This window comes from Mobula hypostoma, chromosome 25 (assembly GCF_963921235.1).
Source record: "Mobula hypostoma chromosome 25, sMobHyp1.1, whole genome shotgun sequence".
NCBI lineage: Eukaryota > Metazoa > Chordata > Chondrichthyes > Myliobatiformes > Myliobatidae > Mobula > Mobula hypostoma.
Genome location: NC_086121.1, coordinates 26,643,901 through 26,664,548, shown reverse-complemented (window position 1 = coordinate 26,664,548; position 20,648 = coordinate 26,643,901). Strand labels below are relative to the sequence as shown.

At 43.3% G+C, this 20,648-nt stretch overlaps 1 protein-coding gene across 4 annotated transcripts in view; it reads left to right on the top strand.

Moving 5' to 3' along the window:
• LOC134337820 (kazrin-like) overlaps window positions 1-20,648 on the top strand; it is a 719,044-nt gene that overhangs the window by 458,260 nt on the left and 240,136 nt on the right. Inside the window, exon 1 of one of the 4 annotated variants that reach the window (XM_063033092.1) lies at window positions 19,668-20,138. The exons of the other annotated variants lie outside the window; for them this stretch is intronic. Within the exon in view, the coding sequence (XP_062889162.1) occupies window positions 19,937-20,138 (202 nt within the window). The 5' untranslated portion in view covers window positions 19,668-19,936. Of the gene's footprint in view, window positions 1-19,667; window positions 20,139-20,648 lie in introns of those variants that run through there. 4 annotated transcript variants of the gene reach the window in all.

Here is a 20,648-nt window from a genome sequence, read left to right as displayed (position 1 = left end):
GATGTCAGAGGTAGTTTTTCTTAACAGATATTGGTAGGGGCGTGGAGCACACTGCCAGGATAAGATATGTTAGGGACATCTAAGAGACAGTTAAGTAAGCACATGGATGAAAAGAAAATGGAGGGCTATGTGGGAGGGAAAGGTTAAATTGATTTTGGTTAAAGGGTTGGCACAATATCCTGTGCCAAAGCACCTGTACTGTGCTGTACTCTTCGTCTTAAAAAGTGAGGCACAAGATATTTTAAAATAATACCAGAGTACAAACAAATGCCGTCACCATGTTACTTTTTCATGCCTCAGTTTATGTTCTCGATGTTTTCCTCACATGTATTGGCCACGCCTGTTAGCAGGCCTCATTACCTCAGAACAGTGCAGGTACCTATTTATCAGCAGGGAAGTGGAATGTTGGTTCTAAGATGACAACACCTGTAACAAAAATATCACAGCCCACTGGAAATGCTCATCTTATCAAAATAAAACCAGTCGAAATTCATTTAAACCTTTGAACTAACTCCACAATTGACTTAGAGGTTTCTACCAATGCCCCTTTTTGCAAGGGAAAGTGCCTTGGCTGATTCCCAATAGATGAGGCCTACTGAGCATTGCCAATACTCTTTGCTCGTCCCCATCCAGTGCTGGAGTCTTGTCTTTCCCACCACCCTATCCAGCGGCCACTCAGTGAACGGATCACAGGCTCTGAATGGTGGGTGGGGAACAGTTAATGGATTCCAGACTTTGATATCCATTTTCTGGGAAAACCATCCCAAGACTAGAATCCAATGTGGCGCAAGCTGATCCCCTGCATGTGAAACTGCTGGCCGTATTATCATGATGAGCATAACACTATTTTCTATTTATGGATCCAACTGCAGTGTAAAATTATTTTTATTACACAGTGTAGATTGTTCAAAGTACAGTGATTGTTGTTTACATTGGGGGAAGTGGTAATGGGATGCTGCACCCTGATATTTTAGAAAAGAATAATTTTAAATTCATTACTTTATATCCATGCAGAGTGCAACTGAAATTATATGGTTCACTGAAGCTTTTTAGTTATTAAGATATCTGTTAGTCTCCCCTCCTACACAAATTTGGCTGCCATTATCTTCCTCTGTGAGCCAACACACGATTAGTGAGCCTGACAATTCCTGTTAAATTACAGTGACGCCTTAGACCTCCCACAACACAGTGACTCACAAAAGCATTTTGCATAACTTATCAAGGGTGTAAACAAATGGCAGCTTTTGTATTTGAGTACAGAAGAAGCAGGAAAGTAACACAATGTTACAATGGATGTGGACGAAAGTGACCAAAATGCTTCACGCGAAATAAATAACTTTTAAGTTCTCCTGACAGAGTTTTGAAGGCGGATTCATGGCCAATTTATGAAAGTATCTAATGGTAAAAAGACGAATAACTGGTTAATCGATTATTTGGCAATTCTGGTTTTGGAAAGAACGTTATCCAAAGGGTATGAGGAAATCTCCCATTAGATAATGACATTGGATCTTTACCACCCAGTAGGATAGATATTCATTCAGGCAGCTATTTAACCTGGACCCAAATCCAATCTGAACCAGTTCCGAGCCTGAGGACTGGTAATTTAGTTCAACGCCTGACCTGTGCAGAACCTGAATCACATTGCTGAATTCCATCAGGTCGGGTAGTCGGGCCTCGTACCAGAATAAGTCGAACGGGTACCAGTTTAATCCTTCAGCAGGAGAATGCAACCCTTTGATGGCAGTACAATCCTGTCGGAATGGTAAATCGCCAGGAAGGAATGAACAGACTGCATCTCTTTTCTATTGGGTAAAGCAGGCTGACGGGTGACTAATGGATCTCTGTAGATGAAAGGTTTTGATTGAGTGGATACAGAGAGAATATTTTCCGCTTGTGCGGAAGAGAATTATGGCAATGACATCAGTGTCATACTATTTTGCAATTTTAAAGTGACCCCGAGTGTATTTTCCTGTCAGTGGTAGTGGAAATTGCAAGTTGAAATCAGCAACAAAGTCCACACAGGTAGCTACTATTGCCATGGCTGAAGGTGCTGGTTCAGCTCTCCTGTCACAGCAAACAGGGATGCCAAAAATCTAGTGTAGATTGCGCTGTTGACCGTCATTAATCAACATTATACACCCTTCACTGAGAGAGGGAATTTGAACAAAGAAAAAACAAAGCAAACGTTATAGTTTATCTCTAGACTAGAGCACTAAAATCGAGAGGGAAGGAAGTCATGTTATCATTAAATGGTGGTTAGATCACACAAAAGGTATTGTACTTTTATTGCCACGATCAAGGAGGAAATACAGGAGTCTGAAGACACACACTGAACGTTTTAAGAACAGCGTCTTCTCCTGCACTGATAAATTTCTGAATGGACCATGAACACAAGAACACTTCTAGTAATGTTATACAGTATGTATTGCACTATACTGCTGTCATAAAACAGTAAATTTCAAATTTCAAGTACAAAAGTTTAAAGTAAGTTTTATTATCAAAGTACATCTATTTCATTGTATTCATCCCTGAGATTCATTTTCTTCAAAGTCAAAGTAAGTATATTATCAGAGTACAGACACGTCACTACATACAACCCTGAGATTCTTTTTCCTGTGGGCATACTCAGCAAATCTATAGAACAGGGTCAATGGCCACAAACTGTGCAAATGCAAATATAAATAAATAGCAATAAATAATGAGCATGAAATAACAAGATAAAAGAGACCTTAAATGAGTGTAGTTATCCCCTTTTGTTCAAGAACCTGATGGTTGAGGAGTAGTAACTATTCTTGAACCTGGTGGTGTGAGTCCTGAGGCCCCTGTACCTTCTACCTGATGGCAGCAGCGGGAAAAGAGCACGGGCTGGGTGGTGAGGATCCTTGGTAATGGATGCTATGCTAGCATTTCATGTAGGTGTGCTGAATGGTTGGGAGGGTTTCACCTATGATGTACTGGGCCGAATCCACTACCTTTTATAGAATTTCCCACTCAGAGGCATTGGTGTTTCCATACCAGGCCATAATGCAGCCAGTCAGCACACTTTCCACCACACATCTATAGAAGTTTGCCAAGGTTTTCGATGACATGCCGAATCTCTGTAGACTCCTGAGGAAGTAGAGGCGCCGTTCTGCTTTCTTCACGTGATGGGTCCAGGACAGGTCCTCTGAGATAGTGACACCCAGGAATCTAAAGTTACTGACCCTCTCCACCTCTGGTCCTCCGATGATTACCGGCTCATGGGCCTCTGGGTTTCCCTCTCCTGAAGTCTACAATCAGTTCCTTGGTCTTACTGACATTGAGTGTGAGGTTGTTGTTATTACACCACTCAGCCAAATTTTCAGTCTCCAATCCTGTTTGCTGATTCATCACCACCTTTGAAAAGGCTCACAACAGTGGTGTTGTCAGCAAACTTGTATATGGTGTTGAAGCTGTACTTTGCCACTGTCATAGGTGTAAAGCGAGTAGAGCAGGCGTACACAGTAAATCTATAAAATAGTAACAACAGGATCAATGAAAGATCAATTAGAATGCAGGAGACAACAAACTGTGCAATGTAAATATAAATAAATAGCAATAAATAACAAGAAGATAAAGCATTCTAAGTTCAAGCTCATTGTCATCTGACTGTAGATAAATACAACCAAACGAAACAACCTTCCTCTGGATCATGGTGCACCCACAATACATGCACCATTTAGCACATAAAACAAAACATTACCACAAATAAATTAATAAAATGTAATTCAAAATGCACGTGAAATGTGCAGCACAGATAGACAATAAACAGCTCACTGTCCTAGTGATGAAGCCTCCGTGGTGGCAGGGTATTCATTAGTCTCACAGCCTGAGGGAAGAAGCTGTTACCCAGTTTGACAGTCCTCGTCCTGATGTTCCTGTATCTCCTTCCTGACTGTGGTGGGTCAAAGAGATCATGGGATGGATGGTAGGGATCCTCAACAACGCTTTGGGCTGTTCATTTGTATTGCTCCCAGTAACTGTCACAAATGAGGGTGGGATGGGGGAGGAGGGAGGCCCCAATGATTCTTTTGCCGGTGTTTACTGTCCTCTCTAGGTTTCTGTGGTCTGCTGCCTTGCAGCTTTCATACCACATAAGGATGCAGCCAGACAGGACACTGTCGACGATAGTCCTGTAGAAAGTTGTTGGAATGGGGGCTGGAAGCTTTGCAGGCCTCACTTTCCTCAGAAAGTGTAGACGTTGCTGTGCCTTCTTGACTAATGAGGGGGTGCTGGTTAGATTGTCTGTTACGTGCACGCCATTTGAAAAGCCTCTTTAGACCTCTCTCCTCATCCCGCCTCATCACTGTTGCTGATGAGGCCAATCACTGTTGTATCATCGGTGACCTTGATGAAGTGGTTCGAGCTGGCTCTGGCAGTGCAGTCGTGAGTCAGTAGCGGCCTGAGCACACAACCCCGGGGGGCGGTCACCGGTGCTCAGTGTGATGGAGCTTGAGATGCTGCTGCCAACTTCGACTGACTGGGGTCTTCTTTCCATCAAGATCCAGTTACAGGGATGGCTGTTGAATCTCAATGAGGACAGTTTATCCACCAGCCTCTGAAGGGTGATCGTGTTAAATGCAGAGCCAATGTCGATGAACAACATTCTGGTGTAAGGGGTGTTGTTTTCTAGGTGGGACACGATGGAGTGAGGGCCAAGGCCATGGCATCATCAGTGCTTCGGTTTCAGCAGTAGACAAACTGGAAATGTTCCAATTGTAGCTGGAAGGTGGGATTTTATACAATCTGTTACAAGCTGCTCAAAGCACTTCATGATTGTTGAAGTCACTGTCACTGGGCAATAATCATCTAGGCCAGTTACTGTTGCTGTCTTGGACATGGAAATGATAGTGGTTGCCTTGAAGCCTGCAGGGACAGTGGACTGTTGCAAAGAAATGTTAAAAATGCCTGTTAAGGCTCAGTTAGCTGGGCTGCACAATCCCTCATGTTGTCCGGCTCTTCAGCTTTGTAGGGGTTTACCCTGGCTAGGATCCTCCTCACCTTGGCTGCAACCAGACAGGGTGTGTCTTCCTCGGGGCAGGGGGGGCTCTCCTCAATGCCACGTCGTTCGTTGTGGCAAATCCTGCACAGAAGGCACGAAGGGAGCCGCCGCTGTCGTTGACGTGCAGTGTGGACTTGTCGTCTGTTACGGTTTGTTAACCTTGCCACATGCGGCATGTGTCTCCAGAGTCAGCAAGGTGTCTGCGAATTTTCTGTGAGTATTCTCGCTTTGCCTTCATGATGACATGTGAGGGTGCAGCTTTTGCTGACATTAGATTTATCTTATCCCCTGATCCCTAAGCAGTGCACCTCTCTCATGGGTTCTGACTTGCCGTTAATGACTTCACAACATACTGTATGTTACTGATAATAAATCTGATTCTACTGTTCCGATTGCCATGTTAACAAAACAATAAGTATGCACTGGAAAAGACAGAAGAGATTTACAAGAGTGATACCAGAAATGCAACATTAAGTTGTCAGGAAAGGATGAATAGCCCGCTAATATGACAAACTGATATTGAGGCTTGGGGCCTACTCCGGTCTGCTTGGTTCTTGGTTCTTGATCCTCCAAAATATTCCGCATGGAATTTAAACTGGAGGTGGCTCAATTTGGTTCAGAATGTTCAAGTCAAGTCAAGTTGCTTTTTATTGTCATTTTGACCACAAACTGCTGGTACAGTACACAGTAAAAACGAAACTACGTTTCTCCAGGACCATGGTGCTACATGAAACAACACAAAACTACACTAGACTAAGTGAGACAACACAAGGCTACACTAGACTACATAAAACAACACAAAAACTACACCAGACTACAGACCTACACAGGACTACATAAAGTGCACAAAACAGTGCAGGGCAGTACAATAAATAATAAACAAGACAATAGGCACAGTAGAGGTCAAATTACAATATAATAATAAATAATGTAGATGTCAGTCTAGACTCTGGGTATTGAGGAGTCTGATGGTTTGGGGGAAGAAACTGTTGCAGTCTGGTCATGAGAGCTCAAATGCTTCGGTACCTTTTGCCAGATGGCAGGAGGGAGAAGAATTTGTATGAGGGGTGTGTGGGGTCCTTCACAGTGCTGTTGGCTTTATGGGTGCAGCGTGTGGTATAAATGTCTGTAATGGTGGGAAGAGAGACCCCGATGATCTTCTCAGCTGACCTCACTATCCGCTGCACGTTCTCGTGATCCGAGATGGTGCAATTTCCGAACCAGGCAGTGATGCAGTTGCTCAGGATGCTCTCAGTACATCCTCTGTAGAATGTGATGAGGATGGGGGGTGGGAGATGGAGTTTTCTCAGCCTTCGCAGAAAGTAGAGACGCTGCTGGGCTTTCTTGGCGATGGAGCTGTGTTGAGGGACCAGGTGAGATTCTCCGCCATTTAATTTATGCATCCTTCGATAATGTATTTTGAAACAGAGGGTGTTTCTTTTCTGTTGAGTGGAGATCTTTAGATGAAAGGCTTTGAATGAGTGGATGCAAAGAAAATGTGTCAGCATGTGTGGAAGAGCTTAACCAGTGGATGTCAGTGTGTTATGGTCACTGAGAAATGAGAATAAATTTCTCAACCAAATGAGTGACAATATGGAACCCATTATCACAGAGAGAGCATGAAGTAAATAGAGCAAGCAGACTTAAAGACAAGCAAATGAATCAGAAGGCTGTTAAGAATATCAAGTAGATTTAAATGAGGAAAGATGGATGTTGGCTAGAGTGGACGATAAATACTAGCACAGACTACTCGGGCTGAATGGTCTGCTTTTGTGCAGTATATGCTGTCTATTTCTGCATGCCAAGGATGTGGCCTAAGAGCTTAGCTTGCCTTCGGAGGCCCGGGATCTCGTGGCTGTGGTGACGGGCAGATCGAAGGTCAGTGTCCCGGCAGGAAATCGGTGTGTCTTGGGAATCGGAAGATCTCTGCCTGTGTGCTCGGAGACCTGAGATTTTTGGGCACAGGGCTCGGAAAAAGCAACACAACGGGCTTTTAACATGGTAAAACAGCGAGTTGTTTGTTATGTCTCCCCTCCCGCTGTGAAATGGAGATACCTCTTTCTCCCTTATTAGGGAGAGAGAGAGCCTATGATATGTCGAATACTGGGTGAACGAGTAGTCTTTGGGGTACTGCAAGTCTGTTGCTTTGCTTGAGTGCTCGGTGGTGGGTGCCGATGCTTTTTTGTGCTGGTGGAAGGGGGGGGGATCATTGCTTTGCTGTTGCTTCTGTGTGGGAGGAAGGGGAGCTGGGGGGGGTGTGCTTTGGGGTTCTAACATTTAACTGTCATTCATTCTTTGGGGGCACCTCTCTGTTTTCATGGATAGTTGCGAAGAAAAAGCATTTCAGGATGTATATTGCATACATTTCTCTGACATTAAATGTATCTTTGAAACCTCTAACTCTGAGGCGTGACCACTTAATAGGTCTCTGGTATTTTGTCAGGTGGCATTTTTGCACTGTTTTTGCCTCCCCATTCACCAAGAATCCACACATACTCCGACAGGAGAAAGGGTTCATAAACAGGAGGCCAGATTTCCTTGGCTCAAAGCTCTCCTGGCTGAAGGCACAGATGGGGAGTCGAGGCTCGGCCCTCCTGCCCTGTGCGACTCCTCGCTACAATTCGGAGTGTGCGTTTTCACAGAGCTAATCATTCTATGAATTATGTAATGATCCAGATAAAAAAAGACATTCCAGAGACCTGTTGGAATGCAGCAGTTCCAGTTTCTCCCAGCTATGAATATTGGACCTCATCGTAGCATTTAAGCAGAACACCCTCATATACAGGACGTGGTTCTGGCTCCTCGCCCTGTCTGTCTGCCAGCACGCCACAAATTTTGTGAGGAAGACAAATGTGGTGTCACCTGAGGCTGGAATTCATTATACAAACTGAGCAGTGACAGATGATAATATAATTTTGTTTAACGGTGTTAAATGAGTGACTGGTCTCTCATGAAACTGTTTATCCCACTCGTCAAATGTCGGATTGTTCTTTCGGAGCCTCGGCTGGAATCTCATCATGCCCCCCCCCCCCAACTACCCCACCACACAGAGGTCTTTTGTTCTCAGGTCAGGTAAAGCCCTGATTAGATGAAGAGTAAAGTGAAAAAGAGTGAGTTCCTCTGCTCTGTAGGTCAGCCTTTCTCATTCAACTTAGAACAATTGGATATTCATTTCTCTGCAGTTTGTAGGGTATCGTGTGGCCAAAACGGTTGCCAGATTTTCCAATATTTAATTGAGAACTTGATAGAATAATACGCATGAGAGTGAGGGAGCCGCCTGTTTACACCCCTCTCCATAATTCCCATTGACTTATTATCATCTGTTTTCCACTAAAGACCCATTATTTCAGTACAAAGTCAGCTATGGCATGAGAGGTATTTCAGAGATGATAAGATGTTATATGTCAACCTTTCCTCCTCCTGTTCCTTCCTTCTTTGGCTATAGCTTTCAGTGTTTTGAGATTCCTCCGTCCTTTTGTCTCCTTCTCAGCCAGAGAATGTGGTAATTGCTCCATTCAAATAAACCGGTTCCATGTTGCGTCACCAAGGAGACGCTCTTAATATTTCCTTCAGGCTGACAGTGTTAGTCACGGCAGTGAGGAGGAGCCTGTTATCTCTACTCATCCAATTATGTGCCTTCATAAAATATCTGGGTCTTGTGAAACTTCTTAGCTTTACATGATCTTATTCCTTTACTCCTCTTGTTCCATTGCACTAAGGGCAGTTTTTGAGGTGAGCAGAGGGTTCTTGGTAGCTAATAACTTCCAATTTGCCATTGTAAACCTAAATATTAGGCTTTCCATCATCAAAACCTCATCATCCAGGCCATGCTCACTGTTGCCATCAGGAAGGAGGTGCAGGGGCCTTGGGTCCCACACCACCTGGTTCAGGAACAGTTATTACCCTTCAAACCTCCGGCTCATGAAACATCATGGATAACTTCGCTGACCTCCACATTGAAATGATTCCGCAACCTATGGACTGACTTTCAAGGACTCTACAACTCACCTTCTCAATTTTACATATTACCTATTTATTTATTATTCTTTTTATTTGTTTTTTTTGTATTTGCACACTTTGTCTTCTTTTGCACATTGGTCGTTTGTCCATTTTTGTGTAGTTTTTCATTGATTCTTTTGGGTAGCTATTGTGAATTTGTTAGAATCTCAGGGCTTGTACTTTGATAATAAATTTACATTGAGATACTCAGTCGGCTTGATATTGTGAATGAAGATACAGCCTTGCCTGTGACATCAATGTACCAATTCTCCTTTCTTCTCTTTCATTCTAATCTATATGCAAGCAACATTGACCATTTGACTTGTTAAATGCCCCAAGGTTCTTGACAGTAACCTTAAAGACGCAAAGGTATGGGTAGTAAGTGAGAGATTAGGGCTCAATAAGATCGTGTAAAGGAACATCTTAAATGGAATCAAGAGAGTTTTGGACAGGAAGTTTCAGGGCTTTTGGCACAATCGCCAATGCAAGGGAGGAGTAAAGCAAAAGAAAGCCCAGAAGATAGAATGAGAAAGATATAGGTTCTCAGTGGGTTATTTTAACAGAAGAAGGATGATGATATTGAGAAGTGGACCATGATGGATTGGAACATAACCATAGACATAAACACACACCACTCACAGCCCAGATCAGCTGGAACTAAACCATCCAAAACATTGAGTGCTCAGTATATTTGCTGCTGCAGTGTAATCAACATTCCCAGCTTCTGCTGACAGTAAAAGGATAGCTTCCAGGACGAAGCTATCCTTGCAGGCCTTCGCAGCGGCAGGCTCCCAGCGATGATTCCTGTGCCCATATCCACCATGTTTTGAGGCTCACTGAAGATTAGACACAGTACACCAGAGATCATGCTTTCTGTAATAGAGGCAGTCAATAAAGTGAATAAAGCTTTCTTCCACTCTGCCGTCAGCTTTCTGAATGGACCACTTATTTAATTTTACAGTTTTATATATATACTGTAATTCACAGTTTTTTTTTCTGGATGAACAGAATCAGGTTTAATATCACCGGCATATTTTGTGAAATTTGTTAACTTAACAGCAGCAGTACAATGCAATATATGATATAGAAAATGTCAATAAATAAATAAATAGAATAAGTGACTACGTCAATTACAGTAAGTATATGTATGCATATTGAATAGTTAAATTAAAAATAGTACAAATACAGAAAAAAAAATTAACAGAATGTCCATGGATTCAATGTCCTTTTAGAAATCACATGGCAAGTTCAACATCCATTTAGAAATCAGATTTTAAAAAAAGAAATCAGATTGTATTGCATTGTACCACTGCCGCAAAGGAACCAAATTTCTCGACATATGCCGGTGATAGTAAACCTGATTCTGATTCTGACTCTTGGAATGCGTACTTCTCCAGATTTCTGGATGAAGCAGTTTCTCATACACTGGTTATGTTTTATGTGGATGATTTAGATATGTGTGATATGTGGATTACTGCCAGTGACTTCCAAACAAAAGCACTATGGAGGTACTTCCTTGACTTGAAGTACCCCAAGAATTTTCAAGCCCTGACCTGCTCTCCTCCTTAATTAACTGTGTGTGTGTGTGGCCTCAGTTGGTCGTGGTTGACCATGGGTACTGCGCCTCTGGTAGTCACTAGAAGTGGCCTTTCCAGGGTGCAAGCCAGGGCAGAGTTGGTATGGAGATCCGTCTGTTGCCCATGCAGTGGGACCCCCTCTCCATGCTGATGACAGGTCCAAAGGAACGACGAAAGTCGGTACGGTTTGGTGCCAGCAGCATCGCAGGAGTTGCCATGCCGGTGCTGGGTCCAGCAGTCAGCCGCCTTTGGGACTCCGACTCCAGATTTTTCCTCTGGGTTTATTCCCAAAGCCTTTCCCGTAAGCGGGTATAGCCGCAAGGCCGTGGAGGTTTGAAATTGGAGTTTTCCCTCTCCTAGATGAGCTACCATCTGTGGTTAACGAGCCCCATCTGCCCGGAGCAACTGGTTTTAAGGCGCCCGCCGTTGCCCCTTCTCCTGTCAGTGAGAACAGCTCCACCAGACATAAGAACTATGCCACACGTGAAGGCCAGGAGTTGGACTGGTTGTCAGAGGTTGTTTGAGACACATGCCATGAAGAGCATTTGTTTAGCAGTGGGAACTTGTCCCCACTACCACCCTTCGGCTATGACTACCTTTGGAGCCAATTAACAATCTATATGTCGGGATATCCACAGATTGTGAAAATTGTCCTAATCTCACAGACTGTTTCCATGTTTCCAAATCACTGGAATGTCTTGGTCCAGAGAGTTTATCTCCTGGTTTCCATTTAAAATTGGACAATTGAACACTTGGTAATGGAGCTCCATGCAGGAACTTCACTCTATCCATTGTTTAGTGCGAGAAGGGGCATTTGCTATTGTATTATAGGATTGCTTGAAATAATGTGAACAAATAGCTGGGTGGTTTTGTTTTGAAACAGTAAACTGGAACTTCAGGTCATTATTTAAAAGGTGAACTCGCTGTGTGAAAGGATTAGAGCTTGTTATCAATACAAACTAGAGATGGGACGTAAATATTCACGAGTGACTCAGGTCCATTTGGGTGTGTGTTCAGCCAGAGTATTCGGGTTCCAGCCAGACTGTACCGAGCCATACCAGCTAGGCTCAGTACATTACCCAGGCTTCTTTTTAACTATGTCGATGGATGTATCAAGTGTCTCTTTGGGGTCAGTGTCAGTGGCAGGCTATGCTGACAGCTTTTATAACAAGGTGGATGATTTAAAATGGCATAGGTGGAAGTAAATGGGTTTGATCAGTTTCCATTTGAAAAGTGTGTCAGGAGGATGAGAAGAACCTGGAGCTGATATTCTAAAGTATTCAACATGTAGGAAGGGCAGGCAAAAACATAAAGGAGGTTGTACAGCTCTAATAGTATGGTGTGAAATCAGTGCAGTGGTGAGAATTGATCTTGGATCAACTGATATGGCAAAAGATAGGAAATTATAGGCCAGTTGGCCTGAATAGTGGTTGACAAGATGTTAGAGTTAATTATAAAGGGTAAAGCTTCAGGGTGCTTGGGGGCACAGCCTGGTTTCCTTAAGGGTACATCTTACCTGGCAAATCTGTTAGAATACGTTGAGGAAATAACAGGCAAGGTAGGCAAGAGAGAGTTTGTGGGTGTTGTTTACTTGGGATTTTCAGAATGCCTTTGATAAGGTGTCACACATAAGGCTGCTTAACAAGATAGGAGCTCGTAGTATTACAGGAAATTTACTCGCACAGATAAAAGATTGGCTGATTGGCAGGAGGCAAAAAGTGGGAATAAAGGGGGCCTTTTCTGGTTGGCTGCCAGTGCATAATGGTGTGCCGCAGAAGTCGGTGTTGGGACTGCTTCTTTGCACATTATATATCAATGGTCAGGATGATGGAATTGATAGCCTTGTGACCAAGTCTGCGGATGATACAAAGATATGTGGAGGGGCAGGTAGTATTGAGGAAGCAGGGGGTCTCGGACATATTAGGAGTGATCCCAAGGAGTGGCAGATGGAATACAGTGCAAGGCAGCTTATGGTTATGCACTTTTGGAGAAGAAATAAAGGCATAGGCTATTTTCTAAATGGGAAGCAAAACTCTGAGGCGCAAAGGAACTTGGGAGTCCTCGTGCAGGATTCCCTAAATGTTAACTTGCAGGTTGAGTCAGTGGTAATGTGGGCAAATGCAATGTTAGCATGCATTTTGAGAGGACTAGAATATAAAAGCAAGGATGTAATGCTGGGCTTTAATAAGGCTTTGGTCAGACTGCACATGGAGTGTTGTGAGCAATTTTGGACCCCTGATCTAAGAAATGGTGCGCTGGCATTGGAGAGGACCCAGAGGAGGTTCATGAGAATGATTCTGAGAATGAAAGGTTCAAATGTATGATGAGCGTATGATGGGTATGGTCCTGTACTCACTGGAGTTTATAAGAAAGAAGAGAGATCTCATTGAAACCTATTGAATATTGAAAAAGCCTAGATAGTGTGGACCTAGAGAGGATGTTTCCTATGGTGGGGTAGTCTAAGACCAGAGAGCACAGCCTTTGAGTACAAGGACATCCCTTTAGAACACAGAGGAGGAGGAATTTATTTAGTCAGATGGTAGAATACATTGCTGCAGACAGCATGGAGGCCAAATCATTGCATATATTTAAAATGGACATTGATAGGTTCTTGACTAGTTACAGGGTGAATGGGGTTGAGAGAAATTCTAAATCAGCCATGATGAAATGGTGAGGCAGATCTGATGGACCAAATGGCCTAATTTTATCGCTATGTGTTACAGTCTAGGTGACCCTAAGAAAGAGTAAAGGGTAGAAAACCAGTGTGGGAGTTGTTTAAAGGCAATCAAACTCTAGTTACAATATCAGGAAAGGCATTGAAAGTGTTGATAGCGCAGGTAATACATTAAACACATGTGATTTCAGACTACATAAAAATAGGCCAGGACAAATTAATAGTAATATGGAAGAGCCTATATATATGTTAAAAATATGTATATAAAAGACCCTCTGTAGGTTGGGGTTGAACATGGATATTGCGTTCTAGTTGACTATGTAATACACAAGCCAATACGCAAGCCCGGGCAGTACGATTTGGAGAACCAGCAGTTGCCCGTGCAGCAGCCTCCCCCTCTCCACACAGCTGACAATACAGTTTAGCACCAGTGGCGTCACAGGGTTTGACAGTCAGCATTGAACTCAACATAGGACTACCTTAGGTACTCCAGCTATGGATTTTTCCTGGGGGTTTACTCCCGAAGCCTTCCCTGTGAGTGGGTGTGCAGTGGTGGTTTGAGATCCTTTTACTAGACCTGATGAGCCCCATCTGGCCAAAGCGACTGGTTTTAAGGCATCAGTGATCCATCGTTTCCCCTTCTCCTGTCAGTAGAAATGGTTCTGCTGGGCTGAGTAGTTAAACCACACATGAAGGCCAGAAACTGGACTTGGTTGTCAGAGGCCATTTGAGACACATGCCACTGGGAGCATTTAATAGGTAGTGGGAGCTTATCCCTCTTCCTCTCCCGGCTATAATGACCTTCAGGAAGCAAAGTATTTATAAAATGGTTTATATATCAGTATGTTAAGGAACCAACTACCTTTTAAAGCTATTCTACATCTTGAGTTGCATAATGAAAATGGATTAATTAATAACCCTGTAATAGAGGGCTGTATGAAGGGCAACTGCAATATAGATTGAAATTTTGAGTTTGTACATCGTACAATTCAACTGGAAATCAAGAGTCTTAATCTAAACAAAGAATACTGCAAAGGAAGGAGGGGTGAATTGGGAAGATACATTAAAAGGTTAGCATGTAAAGGAATAAACATGTTTTGAACAAAGAATCTTGATGGCTCGAAAGCACAACAGATAAAGTGGTGCTTTCCTGAGTGCAGGAGAAATTAAAGATGATGTTATAGGAATAGGCTTATGAAGTTACAACAGTAGTAGGCCTAACAATTGGAGACATTTTAGAACTGAAGCAAGAGAGGAATAAGAAATCGATAAAATGAAGTCAAAATGTGGGAATAATTTGGTGAGAAATATAAAATGGACTGTAATGTCTGAAGGAAAAGCTGGTATGTCTGAAGGAAAAAAAACTAGAGGATCATGTAAATGGCAAAAAGGGACAAATGTGGGAGACTTTGTAATGGGGATTAAGGAAATGCCAGCACAATCAAACAAGTATTTTGTGTCTTTTCATCACAGAAGCTACAAATAAAGTTTTCAAAAACACCAGAGGACCAAGGGTATGACAATACTGAAAAACTTAAAGAAAGTAACATTAGTAAAAGAGAAGTATTGCAGAAGTTAGTGAGTCCGAATGCTAGTAGGTAACAATGACCTGATAATCTATACGGTATCCTGGAGTTTTGAAAGATATGGAAGAGGTCAGGAAAAGGATAATAGGATGAGCTGGGTTAGTTTGGATTTCTGAAAGGAAAATCATTAATCTACTCAAGGTCCAATGATATTGGTAATTGAATAAATTATGAGGAGCTACTGGATGTGGTACATTTGGATTTACAGAAGGCTTTCCAGTAAGGTCCCATACAAGACATTGTTCAATAAGGTTAAATCAGAAGGAACTGGAGGTAATGTATTGGTACAGACAGAGAATTTATCAACAGACGGAAATCAAATAGTGAGAATAAACAAGCCCCTCGCAATCTGGCAGGATGTAACCAGTAGGGCAATGAGTGTTTCTGTGACTGCAGCTCTACCAATGGTAATGTTGATGGGACCAAATGTCACATTTCTAAATTTGTTGATACAAAATTAGGATTGTGTGTTGTAAGGGGGATTTGTTAACAAACTAAGAGAGTGGATGGGAACTTGGTAGCTAGAATATAATTTGGAAAAATGTGAGATCATCCATTTTGGTTAAAAAAAAATAGAAGTGGATTATTTATCATATGGTAATAGATTGCGATTTATTGACCTTGATGTCCATGTCACAAGTAACTGAAAGATCACAATCAGGGCCGGCTGGTGGCGCAACGACATCGGTGCCGGACCCGGGAGCGGAGGATGCCAGGTTCAAAACTAATCGGGTCCGCTCCCAAGTGCGCTTTCCATCCGCGCTGGGTTGAGTGTCGAGATCGTAACTCGACCTCGTAAAATAAAGGGAAAATACAGTGAAAATGTCTGTGTGAGGAGTGGCGAGCCACACAGTCTCTCTCTCGCTCCGCGCCTTGTAAAAGCCATGAAAAGGACATCATCACGGACGCACGTATGGACACACACGCACAGACTCGCACACACGCAGGCACACGCCAAAAAAAAAGGAAGATCACAATCAGCTGCGGTAAGCAGTTAAGAGAGCAGATAGTACTTCGGATTTTATTTGAAAGGATTTAAGTACAGGAGTAAAGAAGCCTTATATGAATTATGTAGGGTCTTGCTGAGGCTGCACCTGGATTATTTAGCTTTGGTCACTTTTCCTTAAGAGATAACTATAGGTATCATAGAAAGAATGCAGCAAATATTTACTGGACTAGTTTTAGTGATGGAGGATTTGCCAACCAAGGAGAGATTGAGTGAGTTGGGCTTGTACATGTTGAGAAGATGCCTCACTGGGATTTATAAAATTCTCGTAGTTCTACAGAGGCTGGATGCAGGAAGTATATTTCTCCTGGGTTAGGACTCTGGAACTGGGGTCAGTCTCAGAGTAAGAGGTAGGGAAGAATGAGAAGACATTTCTTCACACAGAGGCTGATGAATCTTATGGAATCTGCTGGATGGCTGTGATATTGAAATCAATGAAAACAGAGATCAGTACTCTTCTTTTAATGGAGTGAATGGATACAAAGATTCTATGACTTACAGACTCACTTCCAAGGATTTTACAAGTCATGTTCTCTGTATTATTTTTATTGCAGAGTTTGTCTTTTTTTGCATATTGGTTGTTAGTGTTTTTGTAAAATTTCATTGTATTCTTCGCTTTTAATGCCTGCAAAATTTGAATCTCAAGGTAGTACAGGGTAACATAAATGTACTTCAATAATCAATCTACTTTGAAGTTTGGAACGTGCTCGATGGGCAAAGTGGCTCACACCTGGTTTTATTTTGTTGAATATTTTGTTGTTTTCACTCTCAGCAATTTAGTGAGTTTTGAGTTTTCATATTTTAAAGCAAATTTTCAGAACTCTTTTCCATTGTAGAAACCTGATGTCAGCAATTTGTACACCAAGGTCAGGTATAGTCTGGGTTAAATCCAGAGCCAAGTCAGTTTAAACTGGATGGTATTAAAAACAATCTCAGGTCACGGTCAGATGCACATCAAAGCTCAGTCTGTCCCGCAACAGATTCAGTCTCAGGACACACCTCACAATACAGGTGTGAATTTGTTTGGTTCCTTTGAGAAAGCAGCCTCCATCTGGAATATGAATCAGACTATTGCCAAAGCAAGAGCAATCAGACATCATTTTTGATTAGGCCCTTTAGTCAGGAAGTTGTGGTTTGAAGCCTTACAATGGTACAGAACTTAGCTGACACATCAATGCTATGGTGAAAGAGTGCTATGTTGTAGAGTTGTTAATTATGCTTTAAAATATGGCTCTGCCTGCCATATAAAATCAAAAATGAAGATATCTTCCCAGCTTTTGGGACAACATTAACCCATAACTATGCCTCCACCCATGCATTCTGAATTGTCTCACTTCTTTTTGGAACCAAATGATTGTTAAAGATCAATAAAGCAACACCAGGTGCATTTCCAAAACAGTTTATCAGTGACACCATACTCCCAAAACCAGGCCAGGCAGCAGCTATGGAAAAGAGTAAACAGTCGATGTTTTGTTCCGAGTCTGGAGAGCTTTAATTCTGAGCCCTTTAACTCATGAGATTACCAGGTAGAAAGCAGGAAAAAAAAGTTCAAGCTTATTCTCGAAATTTTCTTGAAAAGATGTAATGTTCCCTCCGGTAACTGAGAATCCTTGACCCATGGCTACTCAAAGTGGAGAACTTGTGAATGGCACTAAGAAACAGAGAAAACCTACAGCTCAATACAGGTCCTTTGGCCCACAATGCTGTGCCGAACATGTACTTACTAGAAATTACCTAGGGTTACCCATAGCCCTTTATTTTTCTAAGCTCCATGTACCTATCCAGGAGTCTCTTAAAAGACCCTATTGTATCTGCCTCCACCACCGCTGCCAGCAGCTCATTCCACGTACTCACCACTCTCTGCATAAAAAAACTTACCCCTGACATCCCCTCTGTACCTGCTTCCAAGCACCTTAAAACTGTGCCCTCTCGTGTTAGCCACTTCAGCCCTGGGGAAAAGCCTCTGACTATGCACACAATCAATGCCTCTCATCATCTTATACACCCCTATCAGGTCCCCTCTCATCCTTCATCGCTCCAAGGAGAAAAGGCCAAGTTCACTCAACCTATTCTCAAAAAGCATGCTCCCCAATCCAGGCAACATCCTTGTAAATCTCCTCTGTACCCTTTCCATGGTTTCCACATCCTTCCTGTAGTGAGGCAACCAGAACTGAGCACAGTACTCCAAGTGGGGTCTGACCAGGGCCCTATACAGCTGCAACATTACCTCTCAGCTCCTAAACTCAAACCCACGATTGATGGTGGCCAACGCACCGTATGCCTTCTTAACCACAGAGGCAACCTGCGCAGCAGTTTTGAATGTCCTATGGACACAGACCCAAAGATTTCTCTGATCCTCCACACTGCCAAAAGTCTTACCATTAATACTATATTCTACCATCATATTTGACCTACCAAAACGAACCACCTCACACTTATCTGGGTTGAACTCCATCTGCCAATTCTCAGCCCAGTTTTGCATTATATCAATGTCCCACTGTAACCGCTGACAGCCCTCTACACTATCCACAACACCCCCAACCTTTGTGTCGTCAGCAAATTTACTAACCCATCCCTCCACTTCCTCATCCAGGTCATTTATAAAAGTCACGAAGAAAAGGGGTCCCAGAGCAGATCCCTGAGGCACACCACAATATCATATGTCAGGGGGACACAGAAGCCCAGTTTCAATGACAGGAGATCAACACCCAGTTGTCCCTTCAATCACTTCTGTCTCATCTGTTGTAGAATTTAGAGTCACATATTGCCCTCATTGGGTACCCCCTCATGGACCACAGCAGAAACAGGTCCTTGACCCCGAGGGATTGCCAATGAAGGAATGTAATACATTATTTGCAGATCAAATTAGGTGGACTGTGATTGTGTATGATTGTAACTGACAGAGCCTATTTTCACCTCATCAAGCACAATTTTCTCCTGCAACACACACAAAATGCTGGAGGAACATCTATGGAAAAGAGTAAACGGTCTCCAGCATCTACAGATTTTCTCGCGTTTGTGATAGAATTTTCTGTTATTTTTTGCCAGAAACTCTGAGAATAAAAACACAAATTTCTTGTTTATGACCTCACATTTTGAGATGTTGGGAAGGACTGCTTTCCCACTGATGTGATATTTCTCACAACCTATTTGTAGTAATAGTAAACTGTGCAAACTGTGAGTAAGCCTCAAATATGAAAGCTTTATTGATATGTTATAATGACAAAGCCAATCTACCCAAACTCTCAGCCAGTTTGATATCCAGTTGGAATTTGTTTGAAAAGATGTAAATGTACTGTATTGTTGCTGTGAGCCACTGTAATTAAAAGGAAGTTGTTAGCAATAAATGCAGCTAATCTCTTAAAGAAAAACGCACCATCACAGTGAGAACTGAAAAGTTGTTGTCTTTTTGGTGTGATTCTGAGGGGTTTTTTTTCGAAAATGCAAGGAAAATTTGGCCAATAAACATCCCATTATCAACATGGGTGGGAGGGTTAGATATTGTCTGTTTTTTTTTAAAAGCTGTTTATTTAAGTTTGCTGCGCACATATTGACTGTTATATTTCTTGTTTTACAACAGTTGCTGCACTTTTTTTTGAAAAGCATTTCAGGGGCTGTAAAGCAATTTTACAAACCACGAGGTTGACAGAGTCCAATAACAATGTTGAGTTCTTTACACAAGTCATTTATACCGATTCCATGATGCAGGTGTCAGCAGGCGTTTGGCAGCCTTGTCGGCAAAAAAAAATCCCTGAGCCCGCGATCCTGCAATCATCTCATAAATCCAAATGTAAACCAGACAGAAAAGAAATAAAGAAAGCTTCTTCCCTTGAGGCCGAGTTTGCAGAGCTGAGGTTCCCAGGGAGCCGATCCCCTCAGTTAGGGTTTGGGAGAGGCAGCTCTCTTTAAAACAAGGTTAGCCGCCACCTGAGAGGAGAGCTTTAGGATCCAGAGACAATAGGACCAGGTTGTGGGATCGAATTACAAGCTGCGGAAGGGAATTCCTCCCTCAGCTCCCATTCTGGTGTGCCGGGCAGGAGCTCTCCCAGTGTCTGGCTGCCTCCCCGTGACATCATGTTTGAGCAGGGAGCCAGCGTCCCGGGGGTCAAATTCCTGCCAGTGCAGGTGAAGCTCCGCCGGCTTCCTCCTGGGCTGGGAGGAGGAGCGGCAGCGGCAACGCACGGTGATACAGAGAGGAGCTGGGAGAGAGCTCTCCCCCGTACACCCGCGCACACAACGGGCCTGCTCGGGGCAATGAAGTCGGACAGGGAAGACTGTGAGTGCCGTGGGGTCGGGGGTCGGGGGTCGGGGGTCGGGGGGCGGGGGGCGGGGGGAGGGATCAACACGGACCCCGCCGCGGTCCGTCTCCCCCGGCTGTCGACCGCGCCCGGCCTGCTCTCGGCCCGCCGACCTGCATCGCCTCCCGCCGCGTGGGAGTCGGCGAAAGCTCCCGAGCAGCAGGCCGTTCTGCCCCTCTGCCCTGCTACCCCCTTCCCGAATCTTGGCTCGCCTGGCCCACTCACTTCTCTTGCTTCCGTTTCTCACGCCACTGAAACTTTCTGTCAGCTCGTTTGATTATTTTTATTGCGTCCCCCCGCCCACAACACGTGGTCCTCAGCAGTTTTTTTTGCGGGGGGGGTGCAGATTGATTTAGATTTCATCGATTCAAGTCGAGTTTAACGCCAGGTACGCAAGTGCTGCGAAGGACAGGTATAATGGAAATCGTGCCCGCAGCAGCATCAGAGGCGCATAGGTTTGACAACGCACAAAGCATAAATTATATAAG